Here is an 18,222-nt window from a genome sequence, read left to right as displayed (position 1 = left end):
ACTATCAGTGATTTAAGAAACAAACTGCCATTCATCATAATAATGAGTGAACTTCAAAACAAAAATTTTGTTCACTTCATAAATACTATCTACAGTAATACTATACTAGAGCTTATCACTTCACTGACAGCAGAAAAGATTACCTTGCTGGTCCCAAAACTAGATTTGGTCTTCAATTATGGTCTGCATGGTTTAATATCTATGAAAAATATCTTATTTTAAATATACCCATTAATATAGCACCTCACTTCATCAAGCAAAGCCCTCTCTAACTGTTCCAAATTTAATTAATAGCCAAATGATAATTGCCCTTATGATAATGAATCACAATCTTGTTATATACAGCAACCTATCATACTTATATTATGAAACAAAAATGAAAATTCTATTCCAAATACTTTTTTTGGTAAGTTTTTGAGGAAAGTGAGTAATTTCCTCTTGTTAAGACTTAATAATTTTATACAGATTTTAATATTTTCTGATTTTGTTTTTGGTACTGTATAGTGCAAACACATAGAGTCACATACAACAGACGTGTCTATTATGCCAGGAAGCCAAAGGGTTAAATGTTACATACCCTTCAGAAAATTGGATAAGGGAATATAAAAAATTTAAAAAATGCTCCTATTGTATACAGTAACTGAATAATACAATGGTTTATACTTTATATTAAATAATGAGTGTATGTATATCATGAAATGGACAAAATAAGATGTACAAATATTGTTATGCAACAAATGGCAAGTAATTCAGTTTTCAACAAAAAATGTAAATATCCTTAAAAAAAGCCAAGACTACTATTAAAATGGGTTTTACTCTTAAATATGCTTGGACAACATACAAGTACTAAACTGACAAAAACTAACCTGTGTTTTTGCTTTAGCTGTGAGGTCATTTAGGTGTGTAACACAAATATGATGTAACTGAGCCAGGTCTCGAGATGGTTCACTCTTGACAGGTTGCTCTTCAATTTCAGGTCGCTCGCCCACGTTCTGCAAAGATAATTCCATTATGCCCATTAGTAACAAATAGAGAAGGGCAACCTGACATTCAAAAGTAACAAGAAAACTATACAGTATTAAAGGAAATAACTTTTGCTTATTTTTTCACACAAAGTCATTACTTTTCATTTTGTCGAAAAATTGACATTTGTGTACAGGCCCATAAGTTAACGGCTGCTAACCCAATTGATTTTTTATGTAGTTTTAACCTTTGTAAATATGAAAGAGAGGTAGAGAGGAGAGAAAATTTTGTAAGTAATTGGTTTGTATACAAAACATTGGTTTTCAAAGAATGTATTACTTTTGGTCACCAATAAACCAGCTATCCAAATCTCAATTTAGGTAGGGATTATTATTATTATTATCATTGTTATTAATATTATCATTATTATTATTATTATTATACTGAAATGTTACCCTTCAATTACAAACAATTACTTCATGACCCTCGGAATACTTGAGTGACTGTACTCCAATAAATTCCAAAATACTGAATTGCAATAATTGGAATAATGAAAAACAAAGCATACACAAAATACTTCATCCACTTATGAAGAAAACTTACCGACAACAAGTCAAGATATGAAATCATCCGCTCCTTGTTTTTCAGGATAAATGGATTAACGACTTCCATGTAAGGCTCCTTACCACCAAATTCCACCAGGTTGGCCAGATTTTGCAGGCACTTGGCTATCATGATCAGCGATCGTGAAGCAACTTGGTGTGGTGGTTCTGTAAGCAGGTAAATGTTTCAGATCATTTGAAAGCAAGTGAAGGGCTTTCATTTTCATCTTAATTCTTATCTTACTTCTAGGGCACAAATGGGTACACTTTTCAAAAGGAAACTATTACAACCTTCAAAAGCAAAATTTTATTGTATCAAACATGTTCCCAGTACAGTAGACATCACTACTAACCTTGTAATAAGTTAAACTGTCGAGGGTTGAGAATAGCTGGACAAATCAAACGCAGGAAAATGAAACCTGATACTACTCTTGTTTTTACTAGTCTGTCTTCCGGCCACTTTTCGGAGACTTTACGTTGCAAGCAACCACATATGTATCTTAAAGGCCTGTGAAAATGTATGTAATAAATAAAGCACAGTTTGGATATTCCTAACATTCAATAAAGTTTCATGAAAGTAAAAGCCAAGATAAAATATCAATCATACTTGACAAAGAGATATGAATGAAGCATTCTTGTGTAGCTAACAAAAAGTAAGAATTTTATTAAAACATTATTTTATAAAACTCACACTTATAATTAGCTAATCTGATGGTCATGAAATCATCCCATACACATTACCCACTTTAACAATACTATATTTGTGATGTAAACTGAATTCAAAAGAAATTAAATGAAAACTAAAGCAAATAAGAACATCAATAACAAAGTTTGGGATCTCCTCAAACATGCACAATACTGTCAGCCATTTGTTTTCTTCTTTTACATTCTAGTAGGGCCTGAAGTGTCTGGGATAATTTTGTGACCATGAGTGAGTCATTAATGAAAAATAGTTTAACCGGACCATGTTGAAGATCTATTTTACCTTTCATATGGTTGGCTAAAATGCACTAATGGTGTGAAATGGGTTTGTTGTAAAACAAACAGAAAATAATATTTACATAGGACAAGCTGAGGCAGATGAGAAGATGCTTTGTGTAATGTCATCTAAAACTTTCAACAAAAATTCGGCATTCGCACACGCATCCATCGGGTTGTCCATTTTTGTAGGGTTGAGCTGTAAATAAATTTAAAAACAGATTACAATCTACTGTAAATGCAATGCACAAACTAAATCAATTTCAATATCAGTACTGAACTACATAGAAGACAAAAGCAAATGAATTACCTAGACACTATAAGGAACAATTTTTTTACCCAACTATAACATACAGTGAATAAAATTTTATCAAATACCTCGCATGACTGTTTAGCTTCTAAGATCCTGTGTATGGTGTCAGAAATTGCTTCGGTAAGGAACTCGGTGCAAGTCGACTTCATGTAGAGGTCAAGGAGCGTTGTGGTGAGAGAGGCAGCACGGAACAGGGTACTAGTTTCATGCTCTCGTTCAATCTCGTGCTCAGTTAGTCGTTGGAGAAGATCATGCTCTCGGCATTCATTCCTAAATGTTAACACGCCAAATTTTTGGTTATGACTGGGAAAAACTAATAGGGGATAAACTGATAACTTTTTCAAGAGCTCCCATGGAGTGCACTTTGACTTGCAAAGTTGACAGACCAAATATTCTTATAATTATGTCGGTAAAGGACAGGAACAGCACCAACAAAATCAACTTCTACACCTGCTGGAAAAATAATTTTTAATCAACTGTTCAAAAGCATCACAATGTTTCCAATAATACTTAAGCTTTTACAGGGGGTTGGGGCCAAGCAACAAAACAAAGACTCTCTTTACAAAGCAATGTAACTTGTACAAGGGAAGTAGTACTGCTTGTTAGATAGGAGAATATTAATCTTGATATGATGCCACAGTCCACAACATCAGCAGGAACTGTTTTGTAGAAATCACACAAATATTTCTGAAGTACCACATGGTTTTTCCTTATTGATGATCTTTTGCTGAAGATAAATTTCATTACCTTCAATCTTTCAGATGAATATGTTAGTAAACTAACCTATAGATAGAATACAGTGCAAGAGCTTTTACCTATATATTATATCCATGACAATGGAATGATTAAACCTTTCCAACTAGTTTCAGGAATTCCTTTTACTTGGTTAACCACATGGTTACTATAAATAAGCTTCAGAACTTTGGTCTTGGAGGCTATGTATATACTCAGGTATCTTAAAAGTAGATGACAGTTAATAGAACTGTTGTTCCTTACAGAGAAAGATTTCCTATTCATCATAAAAAAAATGTGACTCAATTGCCATGATATTTCTGTTTGTTTATTTTTGAGGTTTATCACAACCCATAGTGAAGACTACAGATCTGAAATTCTGTCGGAAAGAACTGTACTATGCACAACCACTTAACCCTAAAGCACTGTTTGCTCTCTTTAAAAATTTCAGTGCTAAACATAAAACACTTTAATATGTCTGGTGACTGATCAGCATGGCAAGGCACTAGGGCTCCAATTGATAAGAAACTACTAATTTTTCTTGGTTGTGATAAGGTATTGAAGCTACTGGCACCTCTGGCCACTGTGTCATCAGCACAGGGATCTCTATAAAACCTTGCCAAAATGTGTGCTACAAAACTCACTAACCATGTGTTTGTGCTTGGTAATAGTACTTCCTTATATTGTTTTCAGAAAACTTGGCTTTCATGCTAACATATTGGTTATACTGGTTTTGGTTTCCTCAGAAAAAACTGAATACAGTACGTAATTGTAGATTAGTGAAGTAATAAAAGCAAAGCAATTATAAAAAATTTCTTGTCAAAGTGAACCTAAAAATAAATTTCTGAACTTCATGGTAACATTTACTTGACAAAATTAATAGTTTCTTAAAATCAGTACTAATTATTCCACAAAACTCTCATCATTTACATTTGCCCACTTTTGCAGTCTTCACAAATCCTGGACAATTAATTCCCTAAAACAAAAATTCATATAGCCAAGGAAAACATGGACATATTTTGCATCTTAAATTTCTGCACTAAATTATCAAGGATTGAGACAAAATCAAGGGAAGACATCATTCACATGGTCCTAAAACAATTCAACAGTTTGTTTCTTCCTGTAGAAAAGTGATAACTAAGATCAAGAACCATTTACAATACTGAAAGGTTCAATAGCTATACCTAAACGTAATCAAGGCGTTTGTCACAGAGCCATAAAATTTATGGAGGTACCCGGCCAATTGAATACATAATGCTCTTCTTGTGCATAAAGAAAAAATTACGTAGGATTGAACTCTCCCATAGTAGTTAATAAGATGTAAAATTATTACGTCTAGAAATCTCCTTAAATCTGCATTAAGCTCAGGTATATACACTTCTGACCCTAATCACACTGAGCTGTTCGAGGATCTAAAAGAGAAACTAGTGTCGAAGATCTAAAAGAGAAACTAGTGTTAAGTTATTACTTGTCCACTGCTTCACCTGGTTTTATCCAAGTACCAAAGTTAATCCTAGACAGCTGTTCCTCACCTGAAAGTTATTCGAAATGTAATGACCCATGTATGCTAAAATGGTTATGTACCAATTTAACCTTAATTGTTGTTTGTAATCTTTGTTTCACTCCTTGAAGTTTGCCTGAAAATGCTTTAAACCAGAAGATTTTGCAACCCTGCAACCCTCGCCTCTCTCTCTCTAATAAAAAAAATAATTATGAACCTTTACCAATAATTACCTGATCATAAGTACATAAAACCTTTAAAATTTCAAGACTTTTGATAAATGCTCCGGGGTTTATGTAACTGCCTGAATCTTAAAATGTTTTGTCTTTCTTGCTTTGTTGTTAATCATCAGTGTAAGACAGGAGCAGTGTTAGTTCAAAACAATTCAAGGAAAAAATGAAAGCATTACATTAACATAACAAACCTGAATATTCGAAGTAAGGAGGTAGCTAAGGGGTTACGATCCCGGTGGGAAACGTCAGCAAGGGCCTGCACTGCCTCTAGACTTGGATCTAGGAGCAACTCTTTCAAGCTGTTGTATTCTTCACAAGGCATTATCAAGTCATGGAAATATCTGAAACATAAAACAAAATCAAGTGAACTCTCGCACCTATTTTTACATAGTACACAAAAATTAGCACTGAAATTCTACGATAAAGCTATTTTTTCCATAAAAACCTAACATATATATGCCCACAATCCAGGGCTTTGAATTTCCCAAGCTTCTACAGACTTTGTCTAATATACAGATCAGCAGTAGTAAGCTAAGAATGCATGGCTCCAACTTATCTATCATTTTCTAATTTACGAGTAAAAAATTTTTACCATTTATTCATACCTATATCTTAGCCTGACAGCTCCCCAGTCACCGACCGGGGTGATACCGGTTAACGGATGCCACTCTTCCACTTCTTCACCATTTTGTAAAGTGTTCAGTTCAACCATTACTTCTGCTACCTGTTGTTATTAATAAAACATTTCAATCAGCAAAATTATGAAAATTCAAATGAAATTACTTAGTAAATCCCCCAAAACAAGACAAATCAGAACAAACATACAGTACAATAAAACAGCAATAAACAGTCTTTGGTTAAAAATCTCGATGATGTGACTTCCTAAAACTCATGCACATTTAGAGAAATGAAGAGTATTAATTTATACCATACATAAAAGCATACGCAAGGCGGCTCACCTCAGAGTCTTTGCTTCGCTTGCCGTGGTTATATACAGTTATGGTAAACATAACAACATCTGGAGGTATATCATCCAGGATGAACTCCTCATCCCAAACAGGGTCAGGACCTGGCTTGGGTCTTGTTCGACACACTTTCACCTACAAGGAAGGATGTTAGAATATTTTTGAAGACACTGTTGTAATGCTAAACTACATTAAAATTATGCAAAATACACCATATTTAAGAAAACAGATGCATCTAATAATTTAAATAAGGAAATAATTAAAACACATATAACACTAATCCTCTACATTAAAAATAATAATTTAGTAAATACCTACTGATATAGACTAACAGTGGCATGAAATTTCAAGTATCACAAAACTGCTTTGAAAGTTCTGTCAGTACCTATTGTTATTGAACCTTGTTGGAAAAACTTCATTGTGCAATGAAAACATCCAAAACAGAATTACATCAAACTAGTTTATGTACATAATGGATAATATCCCATTTTCTGATCTCCAGAAACAAAACACTTTACTGATGGAATGTCCTCCTCAACAATGAAACAAAATAAATCAATATACAAATATAATGTATGTACTATCTGTACCTGGCACTACATTTATACATTTCTTTCAAACTGTCAGTTCTGCTGCCCTGTGACAGCTAATTTGATGGGGAATTTTATGTCAGCTTTTCCATTTATGCATTAAGATGTGTAATGAGTTCTCTCTCCTCTTATCTGTGCAGTGCTCTTTCTAACTTGAACTTTCATCAGGTCCAGGTCTTCATCTGTTCACTTTTCAATGATTCCTTGGCCTTTCTACTTGTAGCCCTTCTACTTTGATATCCACTGCAGTTTTTACCTCCCTACTCATCAGATTTCCAAACCACCTCAAGCTTTGAGAACTCTGTCTACTTTCCAGTCTCTGCGCAACACATCCCTCCGAGTGTCTCATTTACATGTATCTTCCCACTGCAATCTAATCATGAATCTAATCTTTAATAGTAACACCTTAAAATCCCCTTCACTTTCCTTGCCAATGTAAATGTTTCAGCTGTTTAGTGCACTAGGCCATTTGTACCAATCACACATTTTTGCCCCTCTCATCATTTACTAGTAGTCTAGCTACTTATCATTTCATACAAATTGCAGCATATAAAGAATAATAACCAAAATGTTCCTCTACTTCTAAGATCTGTCCACCTGTCACAACAGCAGGTTTCTTGTCTTCTGTCTTTGAAATATCATACCTTAGTAGATCACAAAAGATGTGCTTTGTTGATGGTGCAACAGTTTAACCAAACCAGCCAGCAAAAAATCTTGACACTTTCAGAGTTGAAACAAACAGTTGGTTCTCGAATTATGACACAGGGTTTGTTCTTGAAAAACGACAAATTACAGTTTCATTAAAATCTACAACTGAATAGACAGAAAATATTTTAGATCCTGATAAAATTACTATGAAGGATCTGTCCTTTAATTATCACTGTCTATTGAAATTTGGGCATTTAAACAAAATGTGTTTTACTTGTAGTACAGTATGTATAATGTGTTATGGCACTCTTAATATATGAATTTTGCCATATTGGGTGGCCTTTATGTAGCTCTGTATTTGATGGGTGATCCCAATTCTCTAACAGGATAATACAGCTCCTATATAGTTTTTAAAAACAGAACTTTTTTTCTCATGCTAACCTAGCCCAAAGCACAGTTGCAATTTCTCCAGATCAGCAAATTCTGAAATCTTCAATTAATAAAGAAGTAGTGATTTAATAAAAGAGGGCATATCGAGTGATGGAGGCAGAATGAGTACAGAAGGATCCCATATTTAAGTTAACTGACTGATTTGAAGACTACTTGGGGCCAGGAGAGGTAACAACTACCATAGATATTCCCAGTGGGTACTATTAGAAGCTGGACAACCAAAAAATAAAACCACTGGATTGAACCTTCATAGGTTACAACCAAAACCACTGAAGATCAACCATTCAATACGATGCAGATGCCCAGAACCTAATCTGTGCCAATGAAAATAGACTTGTAAAATGATTAAAGAAGATAAGAGATGGGTACAACATTCACTAGCAATAAGGTTTGACCCACCAAGACTAATAGCTTGAATGAATATATACCCATCTCCTTATGCTTGTCTGAAAGCAACAAGATAGCAAAGGTAGGCTGGCATTGCCATGTGCTCCCATTCATGATTGCTGCTACATCAACATTCTACAAGAGCAAAAGGATAAAACCCACAATTGTGAGAATAAATACACTGAGATGACCAATGCCCTTCCAATGACACCAAAGCAGGTTATTATTATTAATAGGTGTTAGTTTTTCCAGACCTCTGAGTCTCAAGTAGACTCTTCTCGGGCTGGTTCTCAGGGATCAATCCTGAGAGAGAAAAAAAAAAAAAAAAAAAAAAATTAGACTTTATTTGAGAAACCCGTCTTATTTAAAAAATTTATGATTTTATTAATTGAAAAATCCCTGCTTTCCGCAAGAATATTTTTCATTTCCGAACTCCGCAGATAAATAGATCTTTGCTGGGTCCAATTTGGGCACTCAACAAGCAAATGCTGTACTGTCATGGGTGTTTGACATCTGTTACATTTCACTGGGTCAGCATGTGGTGTTGACATCAAGTGACCATGTGAGAATCTTGTGTGTCCTATACGTAGCCTTGCTAGGATCACCTCTTTTGCTCTTTCCTCCTGTGAGGATGTCCTCCATGCATAGACTCCAGTTTTTATATTTTTAAGTTTATTTGTTGTTGGCACAGAGGCCCATTCTTCTTTCCAATCCTGGTAAATTAATGTTTTAACTGATTTTACCCAGTTTGACACTGGGGCATATGAAATTGTTGGAGGGATAGTGCAGGCTAATTTGGCAGCAGAGTCTGCATATTCATTTCCTTTTATTCCCACGTGTGCTGGGATCCAACATATTTCCATTGATATTCCTGATTGGAGGAGTTGATGAATTTTTATTTGAATTTCCTGTACTATTTGGTTTCCTGGTTTATACTGTCTTATTGCATCTATAGCGCTACGTGAGTCACTGAAAATAACAGAGACACTTGCTTTTGCCTCAGATATCATATCTAGAGCCATCTGTATGGCTGTGACTTCAGCAGTAAATACTGATGATATTGAAGGTAGGCTTTTTTTACTTAACATATTTTTCGAATATGCAGATGCTCCTACTCCAACATTATTTTTGGAGCCGTCTGTATATATCATAAATTTGTCGCCTTTTTCTTCTAATGTGCTCCAAAGCATGTTGGCGGTACATTTCCGTACTTGTCATTTGTTTTTTGAGTAGGTAAGACAGGGAGGTACATATCTTTACTCTATTTAAAATCCATGGTGGTGGCAATTCCATTGGTGGGTGAAAAATTGGATTCATATTATGTATGTTCATTATGTATCTAGCTCTTTTTGGGAAAGAGCTAGTACTATTAACTGCTGTTACTTGATTACAGTTTTGGAAGCAGTAAGTTGCAGGAGACGATCCTGCTTGCATTGAAAGACCTCTTTGTATTGTTATTAAATTACGGTGATGTTTTAAGGGCAAAACACCTGCCTCCACCAAAAGTGAGTTTGTTGGGGACGATCGGAAAGCTCCTGTGCACAATCGCACGCCTTCATGGTGCACTGCATCGAGAGATTTTAATGCAGATTCTGAGGCGGATGAATATATTGGACAGCAGTAATCTATTATGGATAAGACTGTTGCCTTATATATCATTAATAAAATGTCTCGCTTTGCTCCCCAATTAGTGTGTGATAACTTTTTTAATATGGCAAGGGCTTTGATGCCCTTGGCTTTAATGTATTTGATGTGCTCTTTCCAATTTAAATGTTGATCAAATATTACTCCTAGATACTTGATTTTTGTACAAAATTGTATTTCAGTGCTATAAAGATGCAGTTTGATTGTTTGGTTCTTCATCCACCTTTTGTCTTTGTAGAAGACGATTGCTTTTGTTTTATCAGTTGAAAATTTAAATCCAAACTGAATTTGCCCAACTACATATATTTGAAATGGCAGTACTGAGAACTCTCTGAGCATGTCTCAGATTACTACTCGTATAGTAAATGACAAAGTCATCAACATATAAACTGTTTTTTACACCACTTGGTAAATTTATAGTAATGTCATTGATTGCTAAAGCAAACAATGTACAGCTCAAGACACTACCTTGAGGGATTCCTTCTTCCAGTTTATAGGTTACTGAGTAGGAATTTTCTACTCTTACTTGAAAAGTTCTGTTTGTTAAGAAGTTCTTAATAAATATTGGTAAGTGGCCTCTTAGTCCCTTGGAGTGGAGTTTTTGCATGATGTTATGTTTCCATGTTGTATCGTATGCTTTTTCTATATCAAAAAATATAGCTACTGTTAATTTCTTTTGTTCAAAGCCTTTTTTGATATGATCTTCTAAATGTGTTAAGGGATCTAGGGTTGATCTGCCAGCTATTGAACCAGATTGTGTTGGTGTTAAAATGGATTCTTTGGTTATTACATACGTTAATCGTGCATTAACCATTTTTTCTAAGATTTTGCATAGGCAACTTGTTAGAGATATCGGTCTATAATTGGATGGATTACTTGCATCCTTTCCTGGTTTGTTTATTGGAATAATTATGGCATGTTTCCATTTATCAGGAAAGACACGTTTTAGCCAGATACTATTGTAAAAATTTTAATAAATATGATTTAGCTATAGGAGCTAATTTTTCTATCATTTCAAATGATATTTTATCATATCCTGGTGCAGAGGGATGACAAGAGTTGATGGCATTATCTAGTTCATCCATGTTAAAAAATATAGTTAATATTCCAGGTCTTCAAGTTTCAAAATTGAGTATTATATTTTCTTTTTGTTTTCTGATACTTTGAAAATGTGTATCTAGGCTGGAGTAAGCACTGATGTTTTCAAAATGTTTCCCAATTATGTTTGATATTTCATAAGTATCATGGTATATTTTTCCATTTAAATGTATTGCACTTCTTGGAGGTCTTATATGTTTTCCATTGATTTTCCTTATCTTTTGCCAGACATCCCTTGTGGATGTGTTTGAAGATATGTTTGAGACATATTCCTTCCATGATGCGATTTTTTCAGCTATTACCGTTTTTCTAAATTTGGCTGTATATTTGTTATATAGTGGTTTAATGTGGTTAATTGTTATGTTTGTTATAACTATTTGTTTAATATGTTTATACTATAGGGCATTTTGTTGAGTGATTTAAGGCGAGTTTTGAGTCTGTTTAGATTGCGACTCAATATATGTTTTATTTTACTTAATGTTGTTAATGTTGGATTCCACCATGGGACAGGGGATTTTGTGGAATGTGTTTTGGTTTTTGGAATACTTTTATCTGCAGCATTTATTATGAAGTTTGAGAAGGATTCACATGTAGTATTGTGATCTTCATTATGTGGGAATGGTGGTATGTTTCGTGTGTATAGGAAAATATTTATCCCAGTTAGCTTTTTGGATATTATATCTTGTAGGTGGCAATATTTTGACATTACTTAAGTAGTTCAGAATGATTGGGAAATGGTCACTTGTGTATGAATCGTCTAGGACGTTCCATTCAAATTTCTCCGCTACATCATTTGAACATAATGAAATGTCAATTGAAGAAAAGGTTAGGTGTGTATTTGAAAAATATGTTGGAACTTCGCTTTCATTGAGACAATACAGATTGTGTTTCATTATAGTATTCTCTATGTTGATTCCGGATGTGTCAGTGGGGTTATTAATATCCCATAATGGATTATGTGCATTAAAATCTCCTACTATAAGTAGTGGTTCCTGTATACTTTTGCTAATAAGTTCAGAAAAATCACTGAAATTTGCATTGAAATTTGGTTGGTTATATAAATTACAAATAGTAATTTTACTTTTATCAGGCATATACAGTTTAATTGATGTTATTTGATATGGCATAGATGGTATGTCAACAGGTTCATATGTAATGCTATTATGAACGTATATGGCTGTGCCTAATTTTCCACCGTCAGTTGGTGAATAACAGGCAATTTTATAGTGTTGGATATTTGTAGGGTTACTTCCTATATGTTATAGACATATGCACATTGGGTTGTGGTCTCGTATGATTCTTTGTAATTCACCCAGACGTAGTCGGGTTAAGAGACCATTTATATTCCATTGAATGATTTTATATTCCATTATTGGGAGGAATTGGTGTTAAATTCTGTAAATTGATTGCTGATTTTACTTTATCTCGTAGTTTATATGCATTTGAATTTATTTGTGGTTTTTTAATCGTTGTATTTGTATGTTGGTTATTAGATTCTGCAGTTGTTTGTTTTTCATAGTTGAATATTAATAAGTCTATTTTTGATTTTATAATTTCCTTTTTGTATTTTAAGGATTCAGAACATAATTCGTTCTTATGTTGGTGTGTTAAAGGGCACCTCCTTAATTGGTAAAATTGTCAATACAATTTCGTACTGTGTCCTCTGTCTTGGTAGTTAGTTGGTTATATGTACTTACAAAGCATTCATTACAACCACAAGATGAAGCATGTTTGGTAATGTTAATTATTGGTTCAGAAGTTTTTGGTCTAGCTTTAGAAATGTCTGGTTTTGTAATTCTATTGTTCCTTTTCTGTAGTGATAAGGACTGTTGGTTTGAGGGGTTATTTGTTTTGTTGTTGTTAATGGGATATTTCGGTCTTGTGGATGGTTGGGGGGTGATAGATATATTTTGGTTTGGTTTAATGGTATGATTTTCATTAGTATTATTTGATGGAAATTGTAAAGAGTGATCTTTACTGTCCAGATGTTGGCTGTTTGATTGAGATTGAGGGTAATTGTGTATTTCCACTTGTGATGAGGTTAGTTTAATATCTTTTTTAAAATGTTCTCCTGGTGTAGTTGGAGTCTCTCTGGATTGATTGTAATTTTCAATATTTACTTTTTTTCCCTTAGGTGGGGTTCTTTCTAGAATTCTTTTCTTTTTGCCAGTTCGATTATCATCATTATTTAATTCTTCTTCTATTGGAAGTTCTTTTCCATGGATAACTGAATCATCTATGTTGGTGGTGGTATTGGTTGTTGTAATATCACTTTTATTTTGGGTTTCAGTATTATTGGTATGAAATCCAGTTTCCATGTTTATACTATCTTGTTTGTCATTGTGCTGTTTGATGTCTTGATTTTTAGTCACATTTGAAAAGGTGGGGGTTTTGGATGGATTGTTAACGCCTCTTACTTTTAGCTCAAGTCTGGCTTCCATGACTGACATTCCTGTCCTATTTATTAACAACTGAAGTTCTGTGTTATATTGGTAAAATGAACACTCCTTAGATTTTGCGTGATGGGCTAGTCCACAATTAATACATTTTAATTGTTTACAGTTCCAATTAGTGGTATGGTCATCTGATGCACAGACTGCACATATAGCTTTATTACGGCATCTTTTGTATGTGTGTCCATACCTTGAGCACTGTGTACATTGTAATGGTTTAGGAACAAAAGGACGAACTTCTCTATTTTGTCCAAGAATTTTTATTTTAAATGGTAAGTCTTGGCCTGTAAATTTTATTTTGGCAATGTTGATATTTTTACTTTTATCTTTCCTACTTAAAATAGAGTATATTTCTAAATCGTGGATATTGTTATATCTCAATTTTAGGGAGTCTAGCAATAGTTGTTTTGAAGGAAGCTCCTGCTCGCTATTGGGTAGGATGACTGTACCCTGTACATAATTCAATGTTTCATGGCTTGTAATTATTACCTTTATATTATTTATTTCTGTTATACTTAAAAAGGCAGTGGACTGCTTTTTATTGGTTACTTGGATAAGCCATTCATTGTCCTTGATGTGTCTGCATTCCATGTCTTGTGTTGGATATATGTTAAGTAATTTGTTTTCTAGCATCGCTGCTGAGATTTTGTTGTCAGCTTTGAGGACTAGAAATCTTGACCAATTATCTGGTCCAAAGAGGTCATCAAAATGTACCAATGTGGGATTAAGTCGGTAATTTTTGTTTCTGGTCCTTGTTTTATGTATGTTGCTTGTCTATTATGATTTTTATATTTTTCTGTATTGCTGAGAGGATTATTTGTCTCTAATTCAGAATTATTGTTCATCACATATGGTTCCATTGTTACGATATTGGAGTTTACCAATTTATTTTTGTTTGTTTCTTTTGTATTTATGCACTCTATTTGGTTTTCTGGCTCTGCTGCTTTACTTGGAACAGGGTGTTCCTTTGTATCTTTTATAGTACTTTCACTACTTGTGGCAGTACCTAGGAAATTCGGGAGTGACGTGCCAATGGTCATCAACTGTGCCGTAGTTTTTCCATCATGGGGCCCAGGGGTACTCAAATCATTTATTTCACAGTTCATAAATTTTGAGTTTTTACACACACACACACACACACACACACACACACACACACACACACACACACACACACACACACACACACACACAAAATTCTTGAAAAGATATCATTGGCCCTTCGCGAAGTTAAATTTTCTGCCAAAGGCACAAGTGAGAAAGGACTCCCAAATGTCCGCATCCTACCTACCCCAAAAGGGGATGGCATAACATGATTAGTATGGCCCAAGTGTAAGCAGAACCCGCTTGCTAGGACTAAGAGTATTATGTTAATACAATTATCCCCATCCTAATCACATTATGGGCAAACTGGATAGAATGCCGAGAGTTCTATTCCTAGAACCAGGCCCCCCCTGGAATCCGTGGTCCAGCTCCACAGAATAGTTCCGCCTGAAAAACAGGTCCGAACATTGTCGGGTAGATGATGGATCTACCACAGTTCTCACTATTTAGCTTCGGATTTAACTCCACGTTAAGCCATGATATGTTTTCTCATTTATTTGCTTTCAAAAATTTTGGCAAAAAATGGAAAGGTCCACATAAGTTTACTCGAAAATATATAATGTCATATGGGACTCTTGGGTTCGAACCTGGGAAGAGATTCCTGAGGTTCGAGAGCCCCCTCACCACGTCAAGGTGGTCCCAAAATGAGGGGGACCAAAGCAGGAACATGCCAAATTTTGCCTGGTAGAGGTTGATAATTGAGTGATGGAAGGAGTGAGTGATTCCTGAAACCACCACCTCCAAAATGCCTCACCTGAGATTTTGATTGATAATCTCCCAATATAAAGACATATGGAAGCTGGATTCACAAGGAATGTGGATTAAAAATATATCTTAGTTTAACCAGATGACTAAGCACTAACTACTCTCCTAGGGCTGGCCAGAAGGATTAGATATTTTGACGTGGCTAGGAACCGATTGGTTACTTAGCAACCGGACCTAAAACTTATTGTGGGATCCGAACCACAATATAAAAATGAATTTCTAATCACCAGAAATAAGTTCCTCTGATTCCGCATTGGCAGAGCGGGGAGCGAACCTGGGCTACCAAATCGGTAGGCAAGCACGTAACCCACTCGTACAATGAGGAAGTGAAAATGTGGGTTGATAAAGTAGAAAGATAAATCAATTAGAATGAATTATATAATATGATGGACAGAAGCACAGTTAGGGACATCTCTTGCTGAAATGCAAAGCAGTGTGACATGTGACAGACTGAGTTTGGTTCTCACATCTTATAATAATCTTCAGGGCACAAGTTTATACTACCATTCATAATTTCAATACCTATTCAGAAGCTGAATATTTCAGAAGTGGCAAGTCTGGAGTTATAACAAATAAAGATTTGGGATATTCATGATTGACTGATTTGCTATGAATAACTATTTATGCACTGATGACCACTACAGGGAAATTATGAAAAACTATTTATATACTAATGCTTGCTACAGGGAATTATGATTAACTATTAATCTAATAATGACCATTACAGATGAACACACACATTACCAGTAAACTTTGGAAATATATGCAGTTAAAAGAAACAAGCAAAATAAGCCAAGAGTTACCTGCCAGCATCCTCTTCCCTCCCCCCTTTTCTAAGCTAAAAAGCCAGGACTTTTGCAGAACTGGTTGCATTATCTGCATTTTCCCTTCATTTAATGTCTACACAAGCAGAGATTCATCATACTCTGACATCTACGAATGAATATCAGAAATTTGGGCAATAAGGCCCAATGCTGTTGCCAGAATGCCATTCAGCACCATCATAGCAATGAATGTATGATGTTATGAAATACTCTCACATACAAATACATTTCAATGCATAGAAATTATGTCCTGTGACATGAAAGATATTCAATTGTATTCTGGAATGAGTGACAATCACTTGGAATGCGTCCTTATTTTTCCCAAAAAGTTAACATTTATCATTTTCCCACTTTATAACAGGTCATGACTGAACACAATCGACATGCCAAAGAATAACTTCAAATACTAGTTGATTAATAGTTTGTCTCAGCCTTCAATTAAATTTAGAAGGTCTTTTCAAATTATGTACTGCCAGAGACAGAAGACCAAGGCTCTGTACTCACATATTTCAATGACTTCTCTCACAAAATTGCACTGTAAAACTTTAAATGCAATTACTTTCTGCCTCAAGCATACAGGATTATCAAACAGAAAAGTAGTGAATTACATAAAGTTTTCTGAATTATATAAAGTTGTGTGCAAAACTGTATGAAAAGGCAAATGGGGTTTGATCTGAGGAACTATAATGTGAAGAAAGATATAAGCCCAGAGGAAGTAACATTTTTATCATATGAAAATTTTGGACTGTGTTTAACATATTGTGAGGGCAGTCAGAAAAGTATATTTGGAAGTAATAAGATGAAGATCAGCAATAAGGGCAGGAAAATCAAGGTGATATAAAAGATTACTAAAACAAATAGGAATTCAGAAACTAATGTACCACCTCTCTTTACTATGCATAACAGCACCAGTAACTTTGACCAAAGATCCCTGAGAACAGAAACATGCTAACAGGTCATATTGCTTGCCCAAATTAACAAAAAATTATGCCATGAACACCTAAAAATATAGACCTTGAATTTTAACTTGCAAACCTGGTTTAAAGAGACAAGGCAATATGGGCTGGGAACAATCTTGGAGGGTAGACGTGTAGCTTGCATGATGGTAAGGTGAAGGGATTTCATGAACTTTAAGGTCTGTAGCTTGGGTGCTCCCACCATCTGGGGAACACACAGAGGCCGCAGCACAGCCATCCAGTCGTTGGTTAATTCCTGGGTGAAACAAGTAAAGCAAGTTTATCAGTCAAATGTTAAAACCGTATGCAATATATAATCTGTACAGTGACAAATTGAATTAAGCTATGGCTGAAACTGGATTAATTAAGGAAAAAACTTATTCCATATATCTCCATTTGAATGGGCAGAACACCGCAAACAATGTAAATTAATATTCAACTCCGTCATAATACCTAATACCTCACACCCAGTAATTGAAAATTATCAATACTATATCTATATGTCATAGCCATAAAGTATACACTGAGCTACTAATAATTGTTAAAGGTTGAATCCTATAGCAATATAATGTATTAAAAGTTTTAATGCAAATAAGAAAAAATAAATTAAGGGCTGGATTACTACAGCATTTAAAAATAAAAAACTTACCCAAAAAACTATGTGACAAAAAAAGATACCTGAGAGTCAGAGCACAAGTAAGTGACGGTGGCCAAACAAGGAAGTTCCCTCTCCACCAGCTGGAAGCAATTAGGACGCTCAAAAAAGCTGTCATGAACTTGGTAAAGATAGGAACAGTTCAAGTCGATCACGCCTCGAGGTTTAGTGCGCTGTAAAATAACGTAAAAACATCATATAATTTAGCTTCACCATACAAATATTTCATTTTCCACACAAAATCTATCTACTTGAAGAATCACCAGAATTTTATTTTATTTATTTTACTTGTTACTACCTAAGATAGTTTTGATCGGTATACAGTATTCCCAGATAATGCACAGTATCTGATGTCTTCTGT

The 18,222-nt window shown here is 34.6% G+C and overlaps 1 protein-coding gene across 1 annotated transcript in view; it reads right to left on the bottom strand.

Moving 5' to 3' along the window:
* LOC135208829 (ras GTPase-activating protein 1-like) overlaps window positions 1-18,222 on the bottom strand; it is a 36,034-nt gene that overhangs the window by 10,149 nt on the left and 7,663 nt on the right. The window contains exons 9-18 of the mRNA XM_064241390.1: window positions 17,885-18,034; window positions 17,286-17,462; window positions 6,282-6,422; window positions 5,928-6,046; window positions 5,514-5,663; window positions 2,922-3,126; window positions 2,627-2,742; window positions 1,919-2,073; window positions 1,567-1,733; window positions 867-992 (exon numbers count right to left, since the gene is read on the bottom strand). Of these exons, the coding sequence (XP_064097460.1) occupies window positions 867-992; window positions 1,567-1,733; window positions 1,919-2,073; window positions 2,627-2,742; window positions 2,922-3,126; window positions 5,514-5,663; window positions 5,928-6,046; window positions 6,282-6,422; window positions 17,286-17,462; window positions 17,885-18,034 (1,506 nt within the window). The remainder of the gene's footprint in view (window positions 1-866; window positions 993-1,566; window positions 1,734-1,918; window positions 2,074-2,626; window positions 2,743-2,921; window positions 3,127-5,513; window positions 5,664-5,927; window positions 6,047-6,281; window positions 6,423-17,285; window positions 17,463-17,884; window positions 18,035-18,222) is intronic.

The sequence above is a fragment of the Macrobrachium nipponense genome, chromosome 35 (assembly GCF_015104395.2).
Source record: "Macrobrachium nipponense isolate FS-2020 chromosome 35, ASM1510439v2, whole genome shotgun sequence".
NCBI lineage: Eukaryota > Metazoa > Arthropoda > Malacostraca > Decapoda > Palaemonidae > Macrobrachium > Macrobrachium nipponense.
Note: the sequence above shows the minus strand (reverse complement) of the source record. Positions and strands in the feature narration are given on the sequence as shown.